Below are 26238 nucleotides of genomic sequence, written 5' to 3'. Positions count from 1 at the left end.
TCACAATTACTGCTGAGGTAATGATGCAATCGGTCACCAGACGCACGAGAGCCAATGACATTTCACAATCACTGCTGACGTAATGACGCGATCGGTCACCAGACACTCGAGAGCCAATGATATTTCACAATCACTGCTGACGTAATGACGCAATCGGTCACCAGACACTCGAGAGCCAATGACATTTCACAATCACTGCTGACGTAATGATGCAATCGGTCACCAGACACACGAGAGCCAATGACATTTCACAATCACTGCTGACGTAATGACGCGATCGGTCACCAGACGCACGAGAGCCAATGACATTTCACAATCAATGCTGACATAATGACGCAATCGGTCACCAGACGCACGAGAGCCAATGACATTTCACAATCACTGCTGACGTAATGACGCGATCGGTCACCAGACGCACGAGAGCCAATGACATTTCACAATCACTGCTGACGTAATGATGCAATCGGTCACCAGACACACGAGAGCCAATGACATTTCACAATCACTGCTGAGGTAATGATGCAATCGGTCACCAGACGCACGAGAGCCAATGACATTTCACAATCACTGCTGACGTAATGACGCAATCGGTCACCAGACACTCGAGAGCCAATGATATTTCACAATCACTGCTGACGTAATGACGCAATCGGTCACCAGACGCACGAGAGCCAATGACATTTCACAATCACTGCTGACGTAATGACGCAATCGGTCACCAGACACTCGAGAGCCAATGACATTTCACAATGAAATCTGACGTGACGGGTGGCAATATTTGAAATGTGATGTGTTGATAATCTTCGGCGGCTGGAGATGCCAATCGCTTTTGGGGATTTGACCAGGGGCACCTTTAGCGTCTTCCCTGTGATGTGGATAGCACTTGACCATGCTTCAGATTTTGAAGCCTTCGGAGTGTGAACAGGTTGACACACACTGTCACAGACACACACACAGTCACTGTCACTGTCACAGACACACACACACACACACACACACAAACACAAACACTGTTACAGTCACACACACACACACACACTGTCACACACACACACACAGAGACACACACACACACTGTCACAGTCACACACACACTCACTCACTGACTCACACACTGTCACACACACGTATACAAACCCAGGCACACTCACAAACACACACACACACACACACACACACACACACACACACACACACACACACACACACACACACTGTCAACGTCACACACACACACACAGTCACATTCTCACTTACACACACAAATATCACTCACAATCAATCAAACAAACACTCACACTCACACACTAGGGCTGTCACTTTTTATTCGATATTTGAATTTGCATTCGAACATAACGTGAAATATCCGTAATCGAACTATAAATAAACGATCCGGTTTTTAAAGTGCCATGTAGCGCAATTTTTTTTTACTGTCGGTGCGTTAACATGGAGCACTGTAATCGATTTAAAAGTCCAATCTGAATGAAAATGCTCCATAAACACCTCAGTCGTAATAAAAATGCCCAAACTGAATGAAATTGTAATCGTTTTGAGATGGGTGGATAAACCTTTTCATGAATCGATCAAACGAAACATTTCCCCGTGTACACGACCTGACCGGATTACTTCTGAGTGTGTGTCCTTATATGACGTACACAGCGCGCGCCTTCACCACTGAAGAGCGCACATCACGCTCACATGCGCCGAGCTGTAAGTTCATTTTTCTGAGGGATAAACTTTTTATTTCATAAGAAGTTATGAAGATAATGTTGGCATAATGACACCTAAACCTACCCCATGTAAGCAAACAATCAACTACTTCAACTGCGTCTGACATTAGAATTTATTTTTTTCTGAGATGATTATTACACTTTATAACAAATAAATAGCTTTTATAAAACCGTATAAGTCCTGGTGGCCGCTGAGAGTTGCTATGGCATCCGTAAACAAAGTCCAGCTGCTGGAGAGGACGGCGACGACATCTGATGCGGTAGACTAACTGAAGGCTTTATATTCAAATACATTGCTTGATATTTTATATCCGTTCGAATTAGATTTTATTAAAAAATGACAGCCCTATCACTCACACACACACACACACACACACACAAACAGTCACACACATTCACTCACTCGAACACACACACACACACACACACACACACACACACAGAGTCACTCTCACACACAGACACACACACACATATACACACACAGTCACACAGGCATGCTCACAAACACACACACATGCACACATTCATTAACACACACATAGACTCTCACACACTCACAAACACAGATACACATACACACTCACACACATACACACAAACACACAGACAGACAGGCACACACTTACTCACTAGCACACACACACACACACACACACACACACACACACACACACACACGTTTGTTTTTGTGAAATGTGGGGACATTCCATAGGTGTAATGGTTTTTATTCTGTACAAACCGTATTTACTATCCCCTTATAGTAAATGTATACATGTGTATACACTGCCCCTAAACCTACCCATCACACACACACACAGACACACACTTTTTTTTTTTTTTTTGCTTCGACGGACTGGGAACTCTTTCATGAAATGGACATTGAGGTTGCCACAGAAACCATGACAGATTATATTAATTTTTGTGTAGACTCAGTTGTAGAGAAGAATAATGTAACTGTATTTCCTAATAACAAAAGTTACACAACAAAAGAAGTTAAAAAGTGCTTAAACAGGAAGAAGTGGGCTTTTAATAACCAAGACAAAATTGAATTAAAATTAGTCCTAAAGGAATTAAATTTGTTATTGAAAGGGGCAAGGAAAAAATACTGTAGAAAATACTATAGAAATTACTATACTAAAGATACTATAGAACACAATTTTAATTGAGGGGACTCTAGAAAACTGTGGGATGTTATGAAGGTTGTAACCAATATGGCACCGCCTAGGAAAAAGCTTATAACTAGCAATGACCAGGAAAAAGCAGATGACCTGAATGATTTCTTTCTTAGGTTTGAGTCATCCGCAGAACTAATGTGTAATCTGGATTATATTACATGTGACTCAGGTCAGAGGCTAGAAATGGCACCAGGGAGAGTTAGGTCGTTATTTAGAGGGATATGCACTAAAAATCTACGGGTCCTGATGGTATTTCTGCGTTCCTGCTAAAAACTTGTGCTAATGAGCTTACTTCAGCATTCTGTCCCATTTTTCAGAAATCTTTGGACTCACATATTATTCCATCTTTATGGAAAAAAAAACTATAATTACGCCAGTTCCTAAGAAAGCGTGCCCAGTTGAGAATTGTGATTTTAGACCTGTGGCTTTGACTTCAAATATTATGAAATGTTTTGAAAAACTTGTATCTGTTTTAAAGAATCAGGTTAAATTAATCCTTGACCCATTTCTGTTCGCTTATAAAGTTGGAAGGGGCACTGAGGATGCTATTAATTGTATCACTCGTTTGGTTAATAGTCATTTAGAAGATTCACATGCATATGCCCGTTTACTCTTTATAGATTTTAGCTCCGCATTTAATACACTTCAACCCATGATACTGATAAATAAGTTGTTAGAGTTAAATGTAAATCCATTCTGCATTAAGTGGTTCTACTCGTTTTTAACTAATCGTACACAACAGGTCAGAGTTAATAACTCTTATTCAGAGGTGAAAATAGTAATACAGGGGCCCCGCAAGGTTGTGTCAGTTCACCCATTTTATTTACCCTTTATACTAATGATTGTGTTGCTAGTCAGGAGAATACATTTTTTATAAAATTCTCTGATGAGCCATGCTCACAAACACACACACACATGCAAACATTCATTAACACACACATTGACTCTCTCACACACTCACAAAAACACACACACAGATACACATACACAATCACTCTCTCTCACACACACACACACACACACATATATACACACACACACAAACACGCACACACACACAGACAGACAGACAGGCACACACTTGCTCACTAGCACACACACACAGTCACATATACACACACACACATACAGTCGCACACACGTTTGTTTTTGTGAAATGTGGGGACATTCCATAGGCGTAATGGTTTTTATACTGTACAAACCGTATTTTCTATCCCCTTACACTGCCCCTAAACCTACCCTTCTCACACACACACACACACACACACACACACACACACACACACACACACACACACACACACACACACACAGCCCCTAAATTTACACACACACACACACACACACACACACACACACACACGCACACATTCTGCATTTTTCCTTTCTCATAAAAACTCCTCCTGTGTGATTTATAAGCCTTTTGAAAAGTGGGGACATGGGTAATGTCCTCATATTTCACAAAAACAAACACACAGACACAGACAAGCACACACACATACACACACCAGGCACGTGCAGAGCGGGGAGCTTTGGGTGCTCGAGCCCCTGCCCTTTTTCAAAATAAATCAAAAGTGCCCCTTTAAGACAAATATTAATGATAATATTTGTGGTCAATGAAACAAAATAAATTTGGCTTATAATAACATGACAATGTGTACAATAGTAACGAACGGCTCAAAAGTCGGGAAATATCTGTTTATTTTTCTTATCAGTCGGTCTGAGGCGTTGCCGTGGCGCGTTGCTATGGGCTGCGTGCGTTTTACCGGCTGATTTTCCTCAGTCTGTTCGGAAACGGCGCTCTTGTCATATATGGTTCTTTCAGAGAGTGTCTGTGGCTTTACGGGGGAAAATAAAACAAACATTGTTTTCATCAAAAATCAAAGCTAATGTGTCGATTTAATTAAAAATCTCTCTTATATATTTCATAAATCCCCGTTTGTCATGTATAATAACGTTACACCAACCAATCGTGATCTGGCAAAACAAGTTGAAACAAATCGGTTGAAAATGTAATAAATCAAATTGCATCGCTGACAGGATGTTAACTGCCAAAAAAAGCACCGCACAAAACCATGCAGCACCAAAAGTCACATTAATGGTAAGTAGTATTACTTGTATTTTTGATGCAGCATTTACTATTTGATGAATCTATCAAAGTTAATGAAGCCCAGCGCCACCTACAGGCCGATTATGTGAAGTGTAGGCTGGCCAAATGGTGACGTGAAAGGACTTTATTATATTACCAGTATTGATAATTATGCAGCATTATGAAAGAAGTCTCTTATGCTCATTAAGCCTGCATTTATTTGATCAAAAACAGCAATATTGTGAAATATTAATAAAATAATGGTTTTCTATTTTAATAGACTTTAAAATATGATTTATTCCTGTGATCAAAGCTGAATTTATCATCATTACTCCAGACTTCAGTGTCACATGATCCAGACCTGCCAACATGTACGCATTTTTCGTACTCAGCACGCATTTTGACTCTTAAGTACGCTTGTACGATTCGCTGCTCTCTAGGTACGCATTTTGTTGCATCTCGCATTTCGCCGGTTTCAGTGCAATCCATGACGTTGATTCTGCCGCTGAGCCACAGTGTGTAAAGCTTTCGGCCAATCAGAGTGCTTCATTTTAATCCTCCGTTCATCTGCCCCTCCTATGCCAAATGCTTCTTGCCCGCACGTGTTCAGGGACTCAAGCAGGCCGGCCCATGTATGTATCGCTGCAGCCCGGAGACCTGCAGGAGGGAGGAGCTTACGCAGCAAGTGGGTGGAGCTTATGCCGCAAGTAGGAGGGATTTGACAAATATGCAAGTGGGAGGGGCTTTTGCCACGAGTAGGAGGGATTTGACAAATGTGCAAGTGGGAGGGGCTCATGCCTCGAGTAGGAGGGATTTCACCTAATGAAATGAAACCATTAAATATTAGGTTCTATATCATGGTTTAATTTCTTACGTCTTTGTTATTATCGTGTGTCCAGACTGGCTTTCGAGGTGACTTCATCGTTTGCATTGAGTGGTACTGGACAGTAGGCTACCACTTAATGTAAACGATGAAGTCACTTACACCTTTTGCCATACTTAAAGGGATGCTGTTTTAAACTCAAGGCTGTAATGTAGCCCTTACTCAAGCCTATTTCTCAATATTAGCCAGACAATCTACAATATCACAATGAGATGCCATTGCACTCAGTGAAGTGAGTGTGTAAATGCATGAAAAACAGTTGGCTAATGTAAACTTTTGTTGTTGTTACCATTCATCTTTACTGCATTTTTTTTAAATAGCAGACTAATGTTCTTCTGAGGATTACACATTAAATTGAAATCTCAGGGTGGATAAATTATTTTTTAATGAATAAAATCATGTACAAGTCATTGATTAATTGTATTATTTTTAGTGTTTTTTATTATTTGTATAAACACTATTGCAGCACATTGGAATTCATCTACATGCAGTAAACACAGCAAAATCCAGGGTGGGATGTTTCTGAATAAATGCCCTGGAGCTCGCCTCGCTTTCCCTTCCCAGCATAACCTGGTGGAGACACAAGAAGCGCAATAAGCACTAGGGTTTACGTTGACATTAAACAATTACAAACATTAAGAATAATTTCTCAGCTCTGTAGGTCCCGCCATGCAAGTGAATGGTGTCCAGAACTCCAAGCGATGACATAAGTAAATTAGACTTTATTACTATTTTTAGTATTCCATTTAAATGCCACACCTAGACTAACAATTAGTTTATTCTTCACCAATTTACACAAAATGTACCAAGTGTTCAGCATTTGTACTCAAACTGGCACTCCAAACAAGTGGCGATGGAGTACATTTACCATAAGAGCTGTTTGTAGTGTGAAGATGTATTTTTCCAACATGCTCCGACCTCCGTTTATACCCAACTCGGCCGGCCGGATAACTGCAGGCTTGCATGCCACGGCTGAACCGCCTCATAGAGATGCGCAGTTGGCGGTAACGGCCGCGGATCGGGCCGATGACGTGACGGAATATTATATTTTAAGTAAATTCGGCGTGAGATGTTCATAAGAATGCAAGAGCTAAATTTCTACAAGCTCAATAACATCCACAGCAACAAACAAAAGAAGGTAAGAAAAATAGTCTGAGAACTTCGTCAGCCCATTAATTAGATGTGCAAGGCAAGCAGGCGAGTTTTGGGGTCGTTATGGACAATTAAAAATGTGAACATGCACTGTTGTGCGGTGGACTTGCAGCCAATTTCAGTCAATGAATAGAGTCAGCGTTTTAATGTCGTTGCTCCATAGTTTGTTTCTTGTATGATTGTTAGGCCTGCTGGTATAAAATAATTTGCACTGTCTGCCTGAAAAAGACGCGCTCTCTTTTCCATTCAGTCAAAATTACCGGTTTAATTTCTTCAGGCTCGTCCTAGTATTCACCCTGACATGACAGCACGTAGAGTTAATAGCCTATAATGTCAATGACTTATTTTATTCAAGCTTTCTTTCTTTTTGCAATAGGCATTAATTAGCAGTGGGCTGAATAACAGCATGATGAAATGATGTGCCAAATTACGTTTTTTTACTACAACAGGGCTCTCAAGTTTTGAACTGAGTTCAGAGTGAGATTTCGGCCGTGGCGGCAGCAAACGGGGGTTTGGCTGGGTACGGGGGTCTGATATGAAAAATGACAAATTCATAGAAATAAAAAATATGTATTTAATTAGAGAGTCTGAGTGTGTGTGTGTGCGTGTGTGTGTGTGAGAGAGAGAGAGAGAGACAGAGAGAGAGAATGGTTAGTGTTGTTTATTGGTGTTGGTAGCAGGTTTTTGAGGCCTTCAGCCCAGAGGTTGGTGGCACCTTAACATGAGCACGGTTGCGCTGAAGTGAACTGTGGTTTACAACAGAGATTATTTTACTCTCAAATAGTCTTAGACAAGCTGCCTATGATTATTGTTTGCTATATCAGTATGGTTGTATTTTTTCCTCTCTTTATGACAGCGGCAGGGCCGGCTCTAGCTCTTTGGTTGCCCTAGGCGAGATGGAGTTTTGCATTTTCAATTCCACATTGAATTTTGCTACATTCATTGCGGGATATATAATCAAAATGCAATCGCAAGTATCTTAAATGGGAGTTTAAATGCAATTTAGAAAAATAACATTTAAATGATCATTTCGCTACAATTTTTGCTTGAACATGTTAAACACATCTAATTATTTCTGTAATACATTTAAATTTTGCAACTTATATAAAGTATTACAATATACAATTTATGTTAAAAGTATATGTTAAAACTAGTGTAGGAAATAGCAAATGTAAATTATATTATTCAATTTGAATTATGTTGCACACATGGTATGGAAAATGTAAATTTAAATACTGAAATGCATTGCCATTTTGCAAATTGCATTGCAAATTTTATGTTGCTACACTTCAGCTTCCATAAATAGGGGTGAGCACGAATATATTCGATCTGTAATTAATATTCAGAAAATAAAAATAATATAGAAATTTTACTATATTGCTTCGCTGGCCGTAAATGTATAGACAGTAAAAGAAATGGACAGAGCTATCCCATTGACTTCAACGGCGGAGTGATGTCAGTAAAGGAGCACTCACTTCCTGATGGCTGAGCGAACTGCGCAGGCTCAGACTGAGCTTGATGACGTAGATGTGACGTGAGCCTCCTGTCTGACAGCTGTAGGTCTTCTAGTAGTTGTGGAAAGTGAAATCTGAATCACGTTGTTTAAATATTTTCTCCCGTTGCTTTTGGCTCACTATGGGCTTCTCCCCATTCTTCTCCCTTGACTTTATCAGACTTTATGTCTCCACGTCCCCCCGACTGTCTCATAGACAGTAAAGATTGCCTGCGAGCGTCTCCTCAGGTCTATACGGTAATTTCTCAACTGTGCGACAGAGTCGCGTTGGTTATGATGCAATCGTTAGCCTATTTTTACAAAAACAGCTTCTGCGGGGCGATAGTGTAAGATACAAGGTAACGGAGCCTTTTATGATTTTTCGTGTTTCTTTAGAAATAAACACTGGACAAATGGAGTCTTTAAACGCCTCAGATGTAAAGTTATTCACTGTCAAAGTGACTCAAAAATGAATGGGAGTCAATGGGATGCTAACAGCAGGTGATGGCTTGGTTAGCAATGGCCGCCCCTATGGGTGGAACGCTTTCCGAGCGCTGGATTACCCTCTTGGCGTAAATGCAGTGAATCCTCTATATCTCGCAGTTATAACTAAATCCACTGGGTGGTGCTGTGGAGCGTGTTAATAACTCGACTGTATTTGATCACTAATGTCGTCTGCCTCGTGATGTTTGGAATTACTTAGATTAAAATGATCTTACAAAATGGAGTTACTTTTAATGAATTAATTAATGAAAGTGAGTAAAAAAAAATCCCATCCAAACACCAGTCGATGAGGACAGCTGTCCATCACCGCACTCACTCACTCACTCACTGACTCACTCACTCACTCACTCACTCACTCACTCACTCACTCACAACACACAGACACACGAACATGCACACAAACTCACATACGCACACGCTCACAAACTCACACAGACAGACATGCGTACTCACACACACACACACACACACACACACACACTCACAAAGACAATTACTCACTCATGAACACACACACACACACTCACAAACACTCACAAACTCACACAGTCACATAAACACACAGACAGACATGCGCACACACACACACACACACACTCACAAAGACACTCACTCATGAACACACACACAGTCACAAACACTCACAAACTCACACACACAGTCACACACACACACACACACACACACACACACACACATACAACATACACATAACACAGTCACAAACACTCACAAACTCACACACACAGTCACATACACACACACACATACAACATACACATAAGTGTCATATACACTGACACACACACACACACACACACATACAAACACACACTCACAAACTCATGAACACGCATAAACTCACTCACACACAAACACACACACACACACACACACACACACACACACACACTGTCACACACACACACACACACACTGTCACACTCACACACATTCACATACACACAGTCACACTCATTCACTCACTTACACACACACACACACACAACAAACTCACACAAGTCACATACACACTCACTCATGAACACAGTCACACAAACACACACACTCACAAACTCATACACACACAGTCACATACACACACACACACATGCACACACACACCGACATGCACACACACCCACAGTCACACACACACTCACATACACACACACACACACACACACACACACACAGCATCTCTCACTCTCACACACTCACACACACACACACTCATACACAAATACACTCACACACACACTTTCTCTCTCACTTTCTCACACACACATACACACTCTCATACACAAATACACTCACACACACTTTCTCTCTCACTCTCTCACACACACACACACACACACTTTCTCACACACATTGGGTTTCCATGTTTTATGGGTCTTTCCACAGAAATAATGTTGTTATACTGTACAAACTGTATATTCTCTCCTCTAATCCTAACTGATGTATTTTAACAACGTGAACTAATGAGTATTTATATATATTTCATATTGACAGCATTGTTATTTATTTATTTAGTGTAAGTGCTCATGTTTAGCTTTGGAGATAGACTTAATGTGTGTCATTGTTCTCTACAGGTTGATGAGCTGTGGTGTCACAGATGAAGGTTGTGCTGCTCTGGCTTCAGCTCTGAGATCAAACCCCTCACACCTGAGATATCTGGATCTGTCTGGGAATAATCTAGGAGATTCAGGAGTGAAGCTGCTCTCTGCTGTGCTGGAGAATCCTCTCTGTAAACTGGAGACACTGTGGTAAGATCATACGTGACTCTGATATGAAACTGAGTCTCTGTGTGTGACGAGCAGGGCGGGCGAGAGCCGTGAGAGAACGGTGTGAGGCCGGTGGAGTGATTGCAAATGAGCATCACCTGCGCATCACACTGTGAACTTTATCATTTAATGTATTCATAAAGTAACAAAATTGAAAAGAGGAATCAAACTATTGTTACATTTAGAGCTGTCACTAACGGTTATTTTAGTAATCGAGTAATCGGTCGATTATTTTGGCGATTAATCAAGTAATCTGATTTTTTTGTAGTAATAAAAATACACCTAAGCAAACAATGGCCTTTAAAATGATTTAAAATACAAAAATAATAACAATGGGGCAATAATATTTGGTTCTAAAAGTATCATAGTAATCATATAGCTTTACACAACAACACTGCTGAAATAAATAATATAATATAAATTGAGACTCTTTACAACCGCTTACAAAGCATTAAACGCTGTTGTTGGTTATTTAAAATATCTAACGGATGAACTCCTCTTGAACATTTTAATACTTGTGACGACCTGAGGAAGGAGGACCCAAAAGCCTTGCTATTTTCAATACCACGGGGGATAAACGCTGCATATCCTGTCAATTAGACATTTTTTATATAATTATTTTTTTTGTCTGTCTTTTGAAAGTCTAGGCAATCAAAAAGTTCTTCTGAAGAGATCACTTTATATGATAAAGTTTTTAAGCTTTTTCTCCAATATAAACATTGATCAATTGCTATTAAAATTCTCTCACAAATATTTGCTAACTCATTGTATTTTTTACAACGGGGTTATTGTGTTGCAATAGCTTACACACAGCACAAGTAAGCTTGATTTCGAATGGTAAATTGAATTTAAAAAGACGACTAAACAGTAATAAAATAAGAACAAATAAACATATTACAAAAAGTAGCACAAATAAATAAAATAGAATAAAATATATAAATGAAATAGACTGCTTTATTTTTTCAGGTAGGTCTAACATTCAGGTAAGAAACTGAATTAAAAAACGCAAAATGGCTAATTAAATTTAAAATAACATTGGATAATGTTTTTTGCAAAAAATTAAATAGTTTCATATAAAACCATTAAAGTTACACACATTGATCAGTCAAGAGCAGTGTGATCGTTTGTCTTTTTGTAGTTTGACTTTGAATAACAATAACTGCTGTCCCTTTAAGACCTGCCGCACTCATGGATCCTGAACACTGTTCCTGTTACTCATTCGTCATTTCTTCCTGAACTGTTTATGACTGTGTTTACAATAATACTCTTCAAAATGTGCACTGAGAATTTGGTTGATTGTATTTGACCAATAATAAGCTGGAAAAAGAAGCAAATATTTGCACTTGTATGTCAGAGGGGGCTTTATTGCGGTATGTGTGTGTTTGCGCTTCAGATGTGAGCTTGAAAACTAAGGGATTCGTAGAATTATGTGCAATCCTGCGCGAAATTCAGACCGATCCCACACACTAACACTAACACGCTGTCGTAAGGAAAAGTCCAGGAGAACGTGCGTTCGCCGTGTTCAGAGGGGTAACTGGGCTGAGTGAGAATATGCGGCTGCGCGTCAACTTGCTGTCGGTCAGAGAAGGAGAGGAGAGGAGGGCGCAGCTGGGATCGATACTGTAGAAACTGAGCAGGCTATCGTATCTTTTCAGATATTTCAGTATCGATATTTTTGACAACACTAGTTGCACTGTGCCGACCAGGCTTTTTAAAAGTGAAATAAATCCACACTTCAGAGCGCCGTTTACCGGGCTTCCATGGCTAAAAGAACAAGCGGGCACGCAAGCACCGGAAATCATGTGGCCATGGTAACAAAAACTTGCGTTTGGAACCGATGATCGGAACCGAAAACAAATTTTCTAAACGATTCCAATGGAATTGTTATTTTTTAAACGGTTCCAAGTTGGAACCGGTTCTCGATGCCCAACCCTAGGCCTATATCATATGAATAATGCAGTGCTAACTGGCAGCTTTTGAAATGTTTATCTTCTGCTCACCAAAGCTGCATTTATTTAATCAAAAATACAGTTAAAACAGTAATATTGTGAAATAGCATTACAAATGAAAGCAGCCATTTCTATGTGAATATAGTAAAGTGTGATTTATTCCTGTGATCAAAGCTGAGTTTATCATCATTACTCCAGTCTTCAGTGTCACATGATCCTTCACTAATCATTCTCATATGAGGATTTCATAATCAAACAATTTTAATTATTATCTGTGTTGAAAACAGTTGTGCTGCTTAAAAATGTTGTGGAAACCATGATACATATTATTTTTCAGGATTCTTTGATGAGAAGGTTCAATGGACAGCATTTATTAAATAAATTATTATCTTTTGTAATATTTAAAATATCACTTGTGATCAATTTAATGTAGCCTATGTCTGATCAACAAAAGTATAAATTTCTCTCTTTTTTAATTTTACCCCAAATGTTTGAATGGTATGGTGGTTTCCACAAAATGAAGCAGCACCATGAGCAGCAAAACTGTTTTCAACACTGATAATAATCATAAATGTTTGTTGAGCATCAAATCCTAATATGAGAATGATTAGTGACACTGAAGACTGGAGAAATGATGATAAAATCAGCTTTGATCACAGAAATAAATGACACTTTACTATATATTCATTTAGCAAACAGATGATGTACATCAGAATAATATTTCACTGTATTATGTTTTTCACAGCATTTTTAATTAAATAAATGCAGCATATATATATTCTCTCTACCAATCCCCCCCCACTCCCCCTCGCTGGACACTTTCACCTTTTTTACTCTGAGGAGTTTGCAGGTCTGACACTCTCACACACATTCACATACACATACACACACAGTCTCACTCATTCACACACACACACACACACACACACACACACACACACACACACACACACACACACACGTTGGTCTATGTGGTTTACAGGGACTCTCCATAGGCGTAATGGTTTTTATACAGTACAAACTGTATTTTCTATCCCCTTACACTGCCCCTGCCCCTAAACCTACCCAACACATACACACACACACACACACACACACACACACACACACACACACACACACACACACACACACACACACACACACACACACAGCCCCTAAACCTACCCATCATTCTGCACATTCTGCATTTTTACTTTCTCAAAAAAACATCATTTAGTATGTTTTTAAGGCCATTTGAATTACGAGGACATTTGATATGTCCTCATAAACCACATTTATAGTGTAATACCAGTGTAATACCCATGTAGTTATACAAATTTGTGTCCTCATAAACCACATAAACAGGCTCTCTCTCACACACACACACACACACACACACACACACACACACACACACGCGCACACACCCACCCATTTGAAAAAAACCTATATGGTTCATATATAGAGACCATATATTTTCCTTACTTAAATCAGTCCGAATTATCTAATATGTTTAATGTAAGTCCCATATATGTCATACACAAAACCAGACCGTTTATGGCCCATTTCACACTAAAAAGCACACAGAAAACTTTTGGGTCATGTATGAATACTGCAAAAATCTTATACGAGTTTTACATGTAAACAGTATGCAATGGTATATAAAATATCTGATATTCATATACAAATCATATAAAGTTCTTATACTCAATCATATGCTAGTCAAATTAAAGTCATATAGGATTTATTTATATTTTGTGTCATTTGTTTATATGCTTTTCATACAGATTTCATATTTTTTTTAATAGGGAAATGGTGTGTTAGCTCTTCAAGTTTATATAATATACATATAAACTACATATAATAATCATACATTATATCAGTCAATATTACAACATCTCTGCATATACTAACCATATATGATATCAGTCAATATTACAACCTCACTGCATATACTAACCATATATGATTTCAGTCAATATTACACATCTCTGCATATACTAACCATATATGATTTCAGTCAATATTACACATCTCTGCATATACTAACCATATATGATATCAGTCAATATCACACATCTCTGCATATACTAACCATATATGATTTCAGTCAATATCACACATCTCTGCATATACTAACCATATGTGATATCAGTCAATATCACACATCTCTGCATATACTAACCATATATGATATCAGTCAATATCACACATCTCTGCATATACTAACCATATATGATTTCAGTCAATATTACAACATCTCTGCATATACTAACCATATATGATATCAGTCAATATCACACATCTCTGCATATACTAACCATATATGATTTCAGTCAATATTACACATCTCTGCATATACTAACCATATATGATATCAATCAATGACACACAAATTTGTGATGGAAACACTTTTATTTCAACACAAAATGAAATACTCAAATTATACTCCACATGAGTAATTTACAATTCCAACTTGTAACGGAACTTTGCTCAGGAAAAAAAAACAAAACCCAAAAAACAACAACAAAATACATTGAACACAGTGTCATGGCCATCAATCAAAGAGAATTAATGGATTAGTTCATCCCAAAATGAAAATTGACAGGTTCATTTACTCACCCCCATCTCATCCAAGATGTTCATGTCTTTATTTCTTCAGTGGAAAAGAAATTAATTTTCTTGAAGAAAACATTCCAGGATTGTTCATCATATAATGGTTTTCAATTGCAACCAAAATGTTGAAGGTCCAAATCAACGCCGTTTCAAAGGGCTTCATAGCCTCTGCGTGATCCCAGAGGAGGAATAGGGTCTTATCTAGTCAAATCATCAGTCATTAAAAAAAAATGAATATACTTTTCAACCTTAATTGTTCAACTTGCGCAGCTCCACGAGGTGCCAAGGATGACATAATCACGTGTAAATGGTCACATAGACGTAGGCAGAAGTCCCGCCCTCGTGTTTACTGAGCGCTCGTTTGAAGACCAATACAAACGCCCTTTAGCAAAGACACTCGATTTTCAACTTCAAAATCATCCAGTATCGTTGTTTTACCTTTTTTTTTGCTAGAGGGTGTTTGTATTAGTCTTCACATGAGCGCTTTGTAAACACGGAGGTGGAACTGCATTGAGTTGGACCTTCAGTATTTTGGTTGCAACTGAAAACCATTATATGATGAAAAATCCTGGAATATTGTCTTCAAAAAACTTCATTTCTGAAGAAAGGAAGACATGAACATCTTGGATGACATGGGGGTGAGTAAATTATCAGGACATTTAAATTTTTTTTTAATAAAGGCCTTCAGAAGAGAAGCTATGAATTTTTTATTAGAAAAATATCCATATTTTTGACTTTATAGACTAAAATATCTATCTTCCGGCAGTCAACTGTGCGCATCTACTTACACCAAAAGAGTGACCTCTGACCTGAAGCATGATGTATTGACCAATGCGGATATGCAGAGAATAGAGGAAAACAAAACACTGGTCATGAATTTGAATTTAAAGAGGATTCGATATAAGTGAAGAGCTTGATTTTGTTGCCCAGAGAGACATCGAAGCTTACGCTACTCCTACATCGCATCACTCAGGTCACTCTCTGGTCGCAAGTCGTCTTTAGTTTTTGTCGTAAGTCGTTTTTTGGGTGAACTAAACGTTAAAAAATTAACAAAGTTTAGTAAATACCGTAATAATGTATTGCTCATTGTTAGTTCATGTTAGTTAACACATTACAATAAAGTCTCATTTGTTAACTTTAGTAAAAGTCTTACAACTCACATTGCATAAACGTCTTCAACACTTCCCCTTCAGAACTGAACCAGTCCTCATGGGATGAAACAGTCTGTGGCTGAACCTGCTCTTCTTTCGTGGTCTTCAAATGTTTTCATAAAGATCTTTCTGTGGAAGAAAAAGAAAATCTTCTTGACCACCCATTTACATACATGAACATTAGAAACACGTTTCAATATAATGTTTAACAATCTTTAAAAAAGTTCCAGTATAACAATCTATTCTTATACAGTAACTTACTTTCTATTACTAAACTGTAATATTGTACATCATTTAGATTCATATATGTTGCAGTTACATGAATGCAAATTATACGAGTTTATATTTTAACTACATTAGAGCAATTGCAAACTCGAGTTCACTAAAACATTAACTCTTTTAAAGTGAATTGGCACAAAACAGACTATTAATGATGACCAAAGGAACATACCGGTAAACAAATCACATTACATTTATTCTAACTTTTGCTTTTTGTCAGTGTCACACAGCTTTCACGGTGTCACACACAATCGTTGTATAACGTTATCTATGCAAATTATGAACTTTAGGGTTTAGTTACCAAATTACAGTTAAACAACAAGAATAGTCGTTTTTTACATTTGATCATTTAGCAGACGCTTTTATTCAAAGGGAATAACAAATGAGGAGATCAATCATATAGTTTAATAACTTTAATACAAATATAATCATTTTTCACTTGTTCTTTTTGCACATTAAACGCTTGTAATTGTTTAAATTTTGCATGTGCGCAGCATAATTAGGCTTAACGTTACCTGTATGTTACCTAACACTAAGGCTGTGACACCGACATGATAACAGAAACGAACAATTTACAAATCTTTTAGCAAATCTTGCCATTAAATAAGTTAACATTTGCATTGAGAATGACATGACAAACACAAATCTTACCGCAAGCTCGACACTTCGTGGTCCCGCTGGGAGGAAATCATACCACTGAGACAAATCAGACAATGAACCCGCGATTGATTGAATTGCGCGTTGATGCATGCGCAGTTTGCGATGACAGAACTAAGGCTATTTTTGAGGTTTAATTTTTTTTTCTTAATATTGCTGATATTACTGTTAACAAATAGTTTGTATAGGTAGAACATTACGAAACAAATATATGGGAATAAACTGCAATTATATGCAAAATAGCCTATATTAAAGGAAATATACAGGAATAAAGGAAACTAAAGCCTTTTTTAATATATCTACTGCAATGTATGAATTGACCTTGTATGGCTATATTTTAACACATACAATATTTAGTAATTAAGATATAAATAGCATTACATGTAATATCCATTAAGTTGTATCCTTTATTGTGTAGCCTTACTGTATATTGAATTTCCCATATTAATGTGAATGCATACATGTACACACATAAACACTTTTACAGAATGAGTTACAAAAAATTTCTACTTCCCATCATGCTTTATTTCTGATTTAAAGGAGGTTAAATGTTAAAATTAATTGTTATGTCATGTGTTTTTGCTCAGTTTAATAGAGGGAGATAGGTTGAGATAGTGGAGATAGTGAGGTTGACGTTTGACCAAAAAGCAATAAAACTGTTACTTTTATTAAAAATAATGTCTGTGCACTTTTCAGCAGTTATAGCTCTTTGCTAAATATTTAGGAACATGCCGGTATGCTTGACTTGTGTTATTGTTAACTGTATGTGTGTGTGTGTGTGTGTGTGTGTGTGTGTGTGTGTGTGTGTGTGTGTGTGTGTGTGTGAATATATAAACCCTTTGTAATCGTTAACATTTTCATAATATAATAGCACATTTTTTCCTCAGTAACTGTAACGGATTACAGTTCCTTTATTTTGTAATATATATATTATTTTGTTCAATATATTTTTGGGTATATCATCACATGCACATCGTATAAAATGACACATTATGATATATAAGTAAATATATTGTCACATATTTTTCTAATTGAAAGCAGCAATTCCTCATGTATTATTAAATATTGTAATATATTTTACATTCGAATTCATTCTGCTCTTTTTCTGTTAGTTTTTATCTGTGTCATTTATAATGTTTTATTGCCTAATTTAATCGTTTATGCATGAATTATGATAACCTCTGTCTGATGTGTTTTATTGCTCTTAGGGCATGAAAAACAAGATTTGAAAAGTCATTATTTTACACGTTTCAGAGATTTTCAGATGTCCACTAGAGTTTATGATTTAAACTGAAGAGATGCTGGTGTGTATTTAAATAAAATAAAAAACAAGCAATACAATTTGTATTGAATACAAATTGTATTCAATACAAATATATTAAAAATATATAAAATATAAAAAATATATTATATTATTAAATATAATTTAATATATTTATCATCCACATATATAAGGAAATATTTTCTTTGCGTTAGGGTTACCCATTTTTATTCGTTTTACTTGCTAATTAATTTACTAAAGTAAAATCTCACTGTTTTGCAGGGGTTGTATTTAACACAATCCAGCATATATATTTTTTACAGTGTAGGACATATATGATCGAAAATACATTAACATTGTGCAATTTGTATATGTGGTTTTTGCAGCATATATGATCTTTATAGTATTCTGTTGGAACATATACGAATCATACATGTTTTTAGCTAAACTTTTCCATATGGGCACACACACACAAACATGCACACACACTCACAAACTCACATAACACACACACAACACACATATAACATAGTCACATACACACACACTCAATCACTTACAAACACACAGTCATACACTCTCAAACACTCACACACGCACACACACACACACACACAACACAGACACACACAGTCACATGCGCACTCACACCCACTCTCAAACACACTCACTCACGAACAAACAGACACATACACACATATATACACTCATACACACCGTCACACATACAGACACACAGAATCACACACACTCTCTCTCTCTCTCTCTCTCTATCTCTCTCTCTCTCTCTCTCTCTCTCTCTCACACACACACACACACACACACACACATTGGGTTTCCATGTTTTATGGGTCTTTCCACAGAAATAATGTTGTTATACTGTACAAACCGTATATTCTCTCCTCTAGTCCTAACTGATGTATTTTAACAACGTGAACTAATGAGTATTTATATATATTTCATATTGACAGCATTGTGTTATTTATTTATTTAGTGTAAGTGCTCATGTTTAGCTTTGGAGATAGACTTAATGTGTGTCATTGTTCTCTACAGGTTGGTGAGCTGTGGTGTCACAGATGAAGGTTGTGCTGCTCTGGCTTCAGCTTTGAGATCAAACCCCTCACACCTGAGAGATCTGGATCTGTCTGAGAATAATCTAGGAGACTCAGGAGTGAAGCTGCTCTCTGATCTGAGGAAGGATCCTCATTATAAACTGAAGACACTAAGGTAACAATAGTTTTTAACAGTTTCCATCATCATATTTTCATTTAAAGTTCAAAATGTCTGTTTTACTCTATAGAAATAAAAGGAAGTGTGTAGTGGAGTGTAATGATCATTTCTGCTGGTTCTGTATCAGCTGTCCATTGTGTGAAAGTGACCTTTCATGACCTTTTGATGTTGTAAAGTGACTTTGAGCATCAGATAGAAGCTATATTATCATGTTTGAGAATGAATTAATAAAGCTTATCTAGTTAGTGCTCAGTTTTCTTATGAAAAGATGTGACAGACGTAATGTCTCACACTGCATATATGACTGTGTGTGTGTTTTATTTTAGGATTCACAGTCAGAGGAGAGTCTGATGTTCTGCTGATGATCTGATGGTGAATAAGGATCCACTACAGAGACTCACAGTCAACAGAATCAACAGAGACTGAAGATACAGTGACTTCACTGTTATAAATTAAGACTTCATTTAGATTTCAACGATCCTCTGACAGACCTGATGAGGCGGCAGTGAAACACCTTTTATTTCACAGCAGCAAATCACAGATTAACCATTTTATTTCTATAAACACAAAGTATAAACTCAAAAGGTGTGTTTTTTTACAGAGAGAATATAGAGCCTGAATGTGTGTGTAAGACCAGCAGAGGGAGACACACACTAATGAAAGATTAATTTACCAGGGTGTCCGTGGGGTTTTAAAAAGTATTAAAAAGTGATAAATCAAAATTGTCAAATTTAAGGCCATTAAAAGTGCTAAATGTGGTCTCAGAGGTATTTTTTTTTCCACATTATTTTTTTTTTCAGACTATCAGGTGTCCTATTCTGATTGAAATTCTATCTGGGTTCGCGTTAGTTCGTTTAAATATGGGCTTTAGCATATCTGGGCACATAATCAAAGATCGTTCGTCTCCGTCTCAACCAAGCGGCAACCTCCCGCGATCTCTCTTGAAGCCAATACGGAAGTAATGTAAACTGCAATTCCTCAACTGGCCTCTAGGGACAGGCTCCAGTAGGGAGCAGACTCTCATTGAGCCCCATGTTAAAATTCTCAACTTTAAAGCAGAAAAAAACATGTTTACAGCCTGGTACAAATTGTGGTTTTGGCTTATAAGGCTAATTTTGATCTTCATGACAACTGTGAGGGGGGTGAATTTTTTTATAACTCATTTGTTTACGTTATATAAAAGGCTTGTTTTAGATGCGCCTCGCCTCGCCTGAAAAAAAGGCCAGACTAGGCGGCTGCAGTGAGGGGAGGAGTGAAAAAAGTGCAGGCAAGCCGGACAGTTCTCTCTTCTCGTAGTGGATCAGACACCTGCGAGATCAGGTGTGTGTGTGTGTGTGTGTGAGAGAGATTACAGTTCTCTCTTCTCGTAGTGGATCAGACACCTGCGAGATCAGGTGTGTGTGTGTGTGTGTGTGTGTGTGTGTGTGTGTGTGTGTGTGTGTGTGTGTGTGTGTGTGTGTGTGTGTGTGTGTGTGTGTGTGTGAGAGATTACAGTTCTCTCTTCTCGTAGTGGATCAGACACCTGCGAGATCAGGTGTGTGTGTGTGTGTGTGTGTGTGTGTGTGTGTGTGTGTGTGTGTGTGAGATTACAGTTCTCTCTTCTCGTAGTGGATCAGACACCTGCGAGATCAGGTGTGTGTGTGTGTGTGTGTGAGAGAGATTACAGTTCTCTCTTCTCGTAGTGGATCAGACACCTGCGAGATCAGGTGTGTGTGTGTGTGTGTGTGAGAGAGATTACAGTTCTCTCTTCTCGTAGTGGATCAGACACCTGCGAGATCAGGTGTGTGTGTGAGAGATTACAGTTCTCTCTTCTCGTAGTGGATTAGACACCTGCGAGATCAGGTGTGTGTGTGTGAGATTACAGTTCTCTCTTCTCGTAGTGGATCAGACACCTGCGAGATCAGGTGTGTGTGTGTGTGTGTGTGTGTGTGTGTGTGTGTGTGTGTGTGTGTGTGTGTGTGTGTGTGTGTGTGTGTGTGTGTGTATGAGGGGTGGTTTATATATTTACTTTGCTAACTAAGCAATCAATCGTGTCGATCGTCGCGTACCTTGACGTGAGCAAAGCCGTGACCAAAGACGTGTGATAAGAAGCGTTACACTTTCGTCGCCCACATACTCGCCTGAGAAGCTACGTGACGTCTGCGCGTGTCGTCTGAAGTTATCGGGAAAAAACCCTTCAATGTTCGAAGTTGACGTAATTACAGTAAACTGCATTAACAATTCGTACATGACAACATGTAGTACAACGTACAACATGTAGTACATTCGTACAACAACATGTAGGCTAATAGGTCTCTTGTACTGGAATACTAAAGGAAATCGCCTATATTACTTAATTCAGCCAGTTAAAAAAAAAGGTAAATAAATGCATTTTACAGATTTTACATCAATGTGTTAAAACTATACAGTTAGTAGTTAAAAGAAATGCCCATTTATAAAGCTGTATTTAAAATAGGTCAGAAGCTAACCCAGTTAAACACGTATTTATTAGGAGAAAATACAAAATATACATTTATCCACATTAGATCATTTAGGGGAGAGCAGGGCACAACCTATAACGATTTTTGACTGTCTCAGTTTGTGTAAATCCACTTGGGGTTCAGAGTATTTTTTGCCTACATTAATTTCACACGTCTAATACAATTATGTGGTTTTGTTTCAATAAGTGTAAGCTTTTTTCCTGATTTACCCTGAAACAATGGACGTGAAATGTGACAACATGCCCCATAGGTGGGGTAGTATGTCCAAATAACTGCTTAAAATGTTATCATTCAATCAAAACATATACAAGACAAACTAAAATATTTTGTTAATAAAATACAATTATTAACGTTTTAATATAAAGGCATTTTTCATCATTAAAAATATTTAAACAATTGAGTTTGACAACAAACACGTCGCTTAATACAGCACAGCATAGTTAAAAACATAATAATGAATAATTTCTGAACAACTTGAAAACTTGACTCGTCTTTATTAACCCTTTTTTCATGGTTTTCTCAAACGAATTACAAAAAAAAAGAAAAAAGATTATAATATCATATTTCTAATAGGGGCTCATTGTAATGCAGTGTTACAACCATGCACCCCACCTGCTCCCCTGGGATTTAAACCACAATTTCTGACTTCTGCTGTTTAGATCATCATTAAAGAACAATCTAAACTGTGAAATAACAGGCCTAGAAGATTATAATAATATCAGAGTTGTCTTATTTTAAATGAACACTAAAAACAGATGTAAGAGATATTAACTTTTGCTACACTCTAAAAGGAGATGTGTTAAAATTGACACAACATGTGTAACACAAGAGTGTGCTCAATAAATGTAGCATTTAACACAGAAATTGTCATTGTGTCAGCAGTTCGTAATCGAGTTCAGAACCCATGTGCACAAAATACAATGTTTCAAACTCTGACTTTATCCACGCAATTGTTCACAGTTTAACACCTCACCGATAATACTGCTTTTGAGAGAAGTTCATGAAGAGAAAACAGTTAACAGAGTTTGCACTTTAAATTAAAATGTAGCAACTGATAAAAAAGTTTATATTAATAACTTTTAATTTGCATAGGCCTGTTTGTTTGAAAACATAAACACAGCATACACTGCACAATGATGGTGTTTGTCGAGCACTTTATAACATGACGTGTTGAAAACAACACAACGAAATGAGTTTAAAATTGACGCAAGTTGTGTATATTTTTACCACATGTAGTGTATGTGCTCGGACGACACATGTTGTGTTTCTTTAACACATATTTGTGTTACCTAACTCAACTAATGTGTTATTCCTCCTACACAGAAGTGTGTTGAAACCTTTTACACACTGTGTTATAATTACACCATGTGTGTCAGATGTGTTACATGTGACTGTATTTGCCATCCGAGTTATTTCCTGTAATTGGGTGAACATACGTACTGTTAATTTGTGTTTAGTCCAGTGACGTTTAATAAAGAGTTTAATAAAAAGTTTGTTTTTTTGAACATTTTATAACTTGGATGTTTTGGACATCATGAATCTACACACACACACACAAGCTCTTAATAAGATTATCAGAGGTTTAGATGCTGATGATTTATTGAATGTTGATTTGAAGTATCCAGAATCCTGATTAGTGGCTCCTTTATTTAAATCTCTTGACCCTATACTTGTCTTTTAATTCTTCTCTGGTTGCTGTAACTGTATTGTAATCAAGTACATTTGTTATGGCAAAATAAAATATGATCAGATGTTTCTTGATGATGTCAAGTTTTTGAGAATATGGATGGTGTTTATTGATTTCATTTATGTGCTGTTAGTTATAACGGTCTTGTGAAACTTCATCATGATATCCAAGATCCATCTTGATATATACAATGTTTTGCATATACCAGGGGTTTTCAAACTTTATAATGCCAAATATGATGAACCTTTATGAGGGACCCCCTTAAATCCATCTATATATTTTTTATGTATGAAAAAACATTAAAACTGTTAGAAAAATAGTAAGTGTGACATTTTAAATAGAACATTGTTTCCAAAATTAAATCGCCTATACTTTACGTTGGACGTATAAACCTGAAGAACATGTTCAATAAAAAATGACTAGTATAGGCAACTTTCACAATAAGCAGCTATGTATCGCATTAAGAATACTGCTCTACAAACTCAGTGAGCGAGATAAAGGGGACTATAGTGAGAAAAACTCACTAGAAAAATACAAAGCAAACATATACAATTCTGAAAAGTATATGGCAAACAATGAAAGAAACGTTTAGAAATAAAACAGTTAGACTGTTCGGTAGACTTTATTCATTTTTGCTTTGTCTTTTAAATAAGGCTATCTGAAATTTTTCTGGGGACCCCAGTTTCAAAACCCCTGCCATAGACTGTAACATCCTGTACACACATTTTGAATATCTGAAAACAAATGTGCAAATAATGACAACATTATTATAGAAATATTATATATGGTAGTAACTTCTCAGATATCTAACAAATGCATGTGATGTGATGACAACATTATCATCTGATCAAAAAAGCCGGTGCTTTCGTCGGGCAGAGGGTTAAAGATAGCCTAGGCCTACATTTATAATGCAAAAGCTTTATACTTAAGATAAATAAAAATATAAGCTTTTGCAGCATTATAAATGTGTATACTTTAACTTCATCCATTTAATGCATCCTTGCTGAATAAGCTTCCCCAAACAATTCTGTTATTTTTTTACTTTCTATTCATTATAATAATCCTGACAATAAATTATACACAACTGTTTTCATCATTGATAATAATAATAAATGCTTGAGCTCAAATCCTCACATGAGAATGATGAGTGAAGGATCATGTGACACTGCGACTGGAGTAACGGTGATACATTCAGCTTTGATCACAGAAATGGTTTAAAATGTATTCAAATAGAAAAAAAAAAGTTATTTTATAATGTAAAAATATTCCAAAATATTGTTTTTGCTGTATTTTGGATCAAATAAATGCAACGCCTTAGTAAGCAGAAGAGACTTCTCACAAAAACTATCAAAATAGTAGGATACAGTTTCCAAATTTTGATGAATATATCCAGGCGTTTATCCACGCGTACGTTGTCCAGGCGTTTATCCACGCGTACGTTATTCAGACGCAAAGTAAAAAAATATAATTTCTCACATACGTCGCCGCCACGCCGCCGCGCACTTTGAGCGCAACTCCGACACGTGACCGTGACGTCTAACGTCTCGAATCCTACGTCTGACGCCTGAATAATATGGGATTTTGGCCAGACGGCTGGCGAGCGTATACACGTTAGTTCGCCTCTCAGTTTGCTTAGCAATCTACTTATTTTGTATAAACCACCCCTCATATGTGTGAGATTACAGTTCTCTCTTCTCGTAGTGGATCAGACACCTGCGAGATCAGGTGTGTGTGTGTGTGTGAGAGAGATTACAGTTCTCTCTTCTCGTAGTGGATCAGACACCTGCGAGATCAGGTGTGTGGGTGTGTGTGTGAGAGATTACAGTTCTCTCTTCTCGTAGTGGATCAGACACCTGCGAGATCAGGTGTGTGTGTGAGAGATTACAGTTCTCTCTTCTCGTAGTGGATTAGACACCTGCGAGATCAGGTGTGTGTGTGTGAGATTACAGTTCTCTCTTCTCGTAGTGGATCAGACACCTGCGAGATCAGGTGTGTGTGTGTGTGTGTGTGTGTGTGTGTGTGTGTGTGTGTGTGTGTGTGTGTGTGTGTGTGTGTGTGTGTGTGTGTGAGATTACAGTTCTCTCTTCTCGTAGTGGATCAGACACCTGCGAGATCAGGTGTGTGTGTGTGT

The 26238-nt window shown here is 37.5% G+C and overlaps 1 protein-coding gene across 1 annotated transcript in view; it reads left to right on the top strand.

Moving 5' to 3' along the window:
• LOC137084577 (NACHT, LRR and PYD domains-containing protein 12-like) overlaps window positions 1-26238 on the top strand; it is a 391414-nt gene that overhangs the window by 32626 nt on the left and 332550 nt on the right. Inside the window, exon 7 of the mRNA XM_067450866.1 lies at window positions 10624-10797. Within this exon, the coding sequence (XP_067306967.1) occupies window positions 10624-10797 (174 nt within the window). The remainder of the gene's footprint in view (window positions 1-10623; window positions 10798-26238) is intronic.

The sequence above is a fragment of the Pseudorasbora parva genome, chromosome 8 (genome assembly GCF_024679245.1).
Source record: "Pseudorasbora parva isolate DD20220531a chromosome 8, ASM2467924v1, whole genome shotgun sequence".
In the NCBI taxonomy this organism is placed as follows: domain Eukaryota; kingdom Metazoa; phylum Chordata; class Actinopteri; order Cypriniformes; family Gobionidae; genus Pseudorasbora; species Pseudorasbora parva.
Note: the sequence above shows the minus strand (reverse complement) of the source record. Positions and strands in the feature narration are given on the sequence as shown.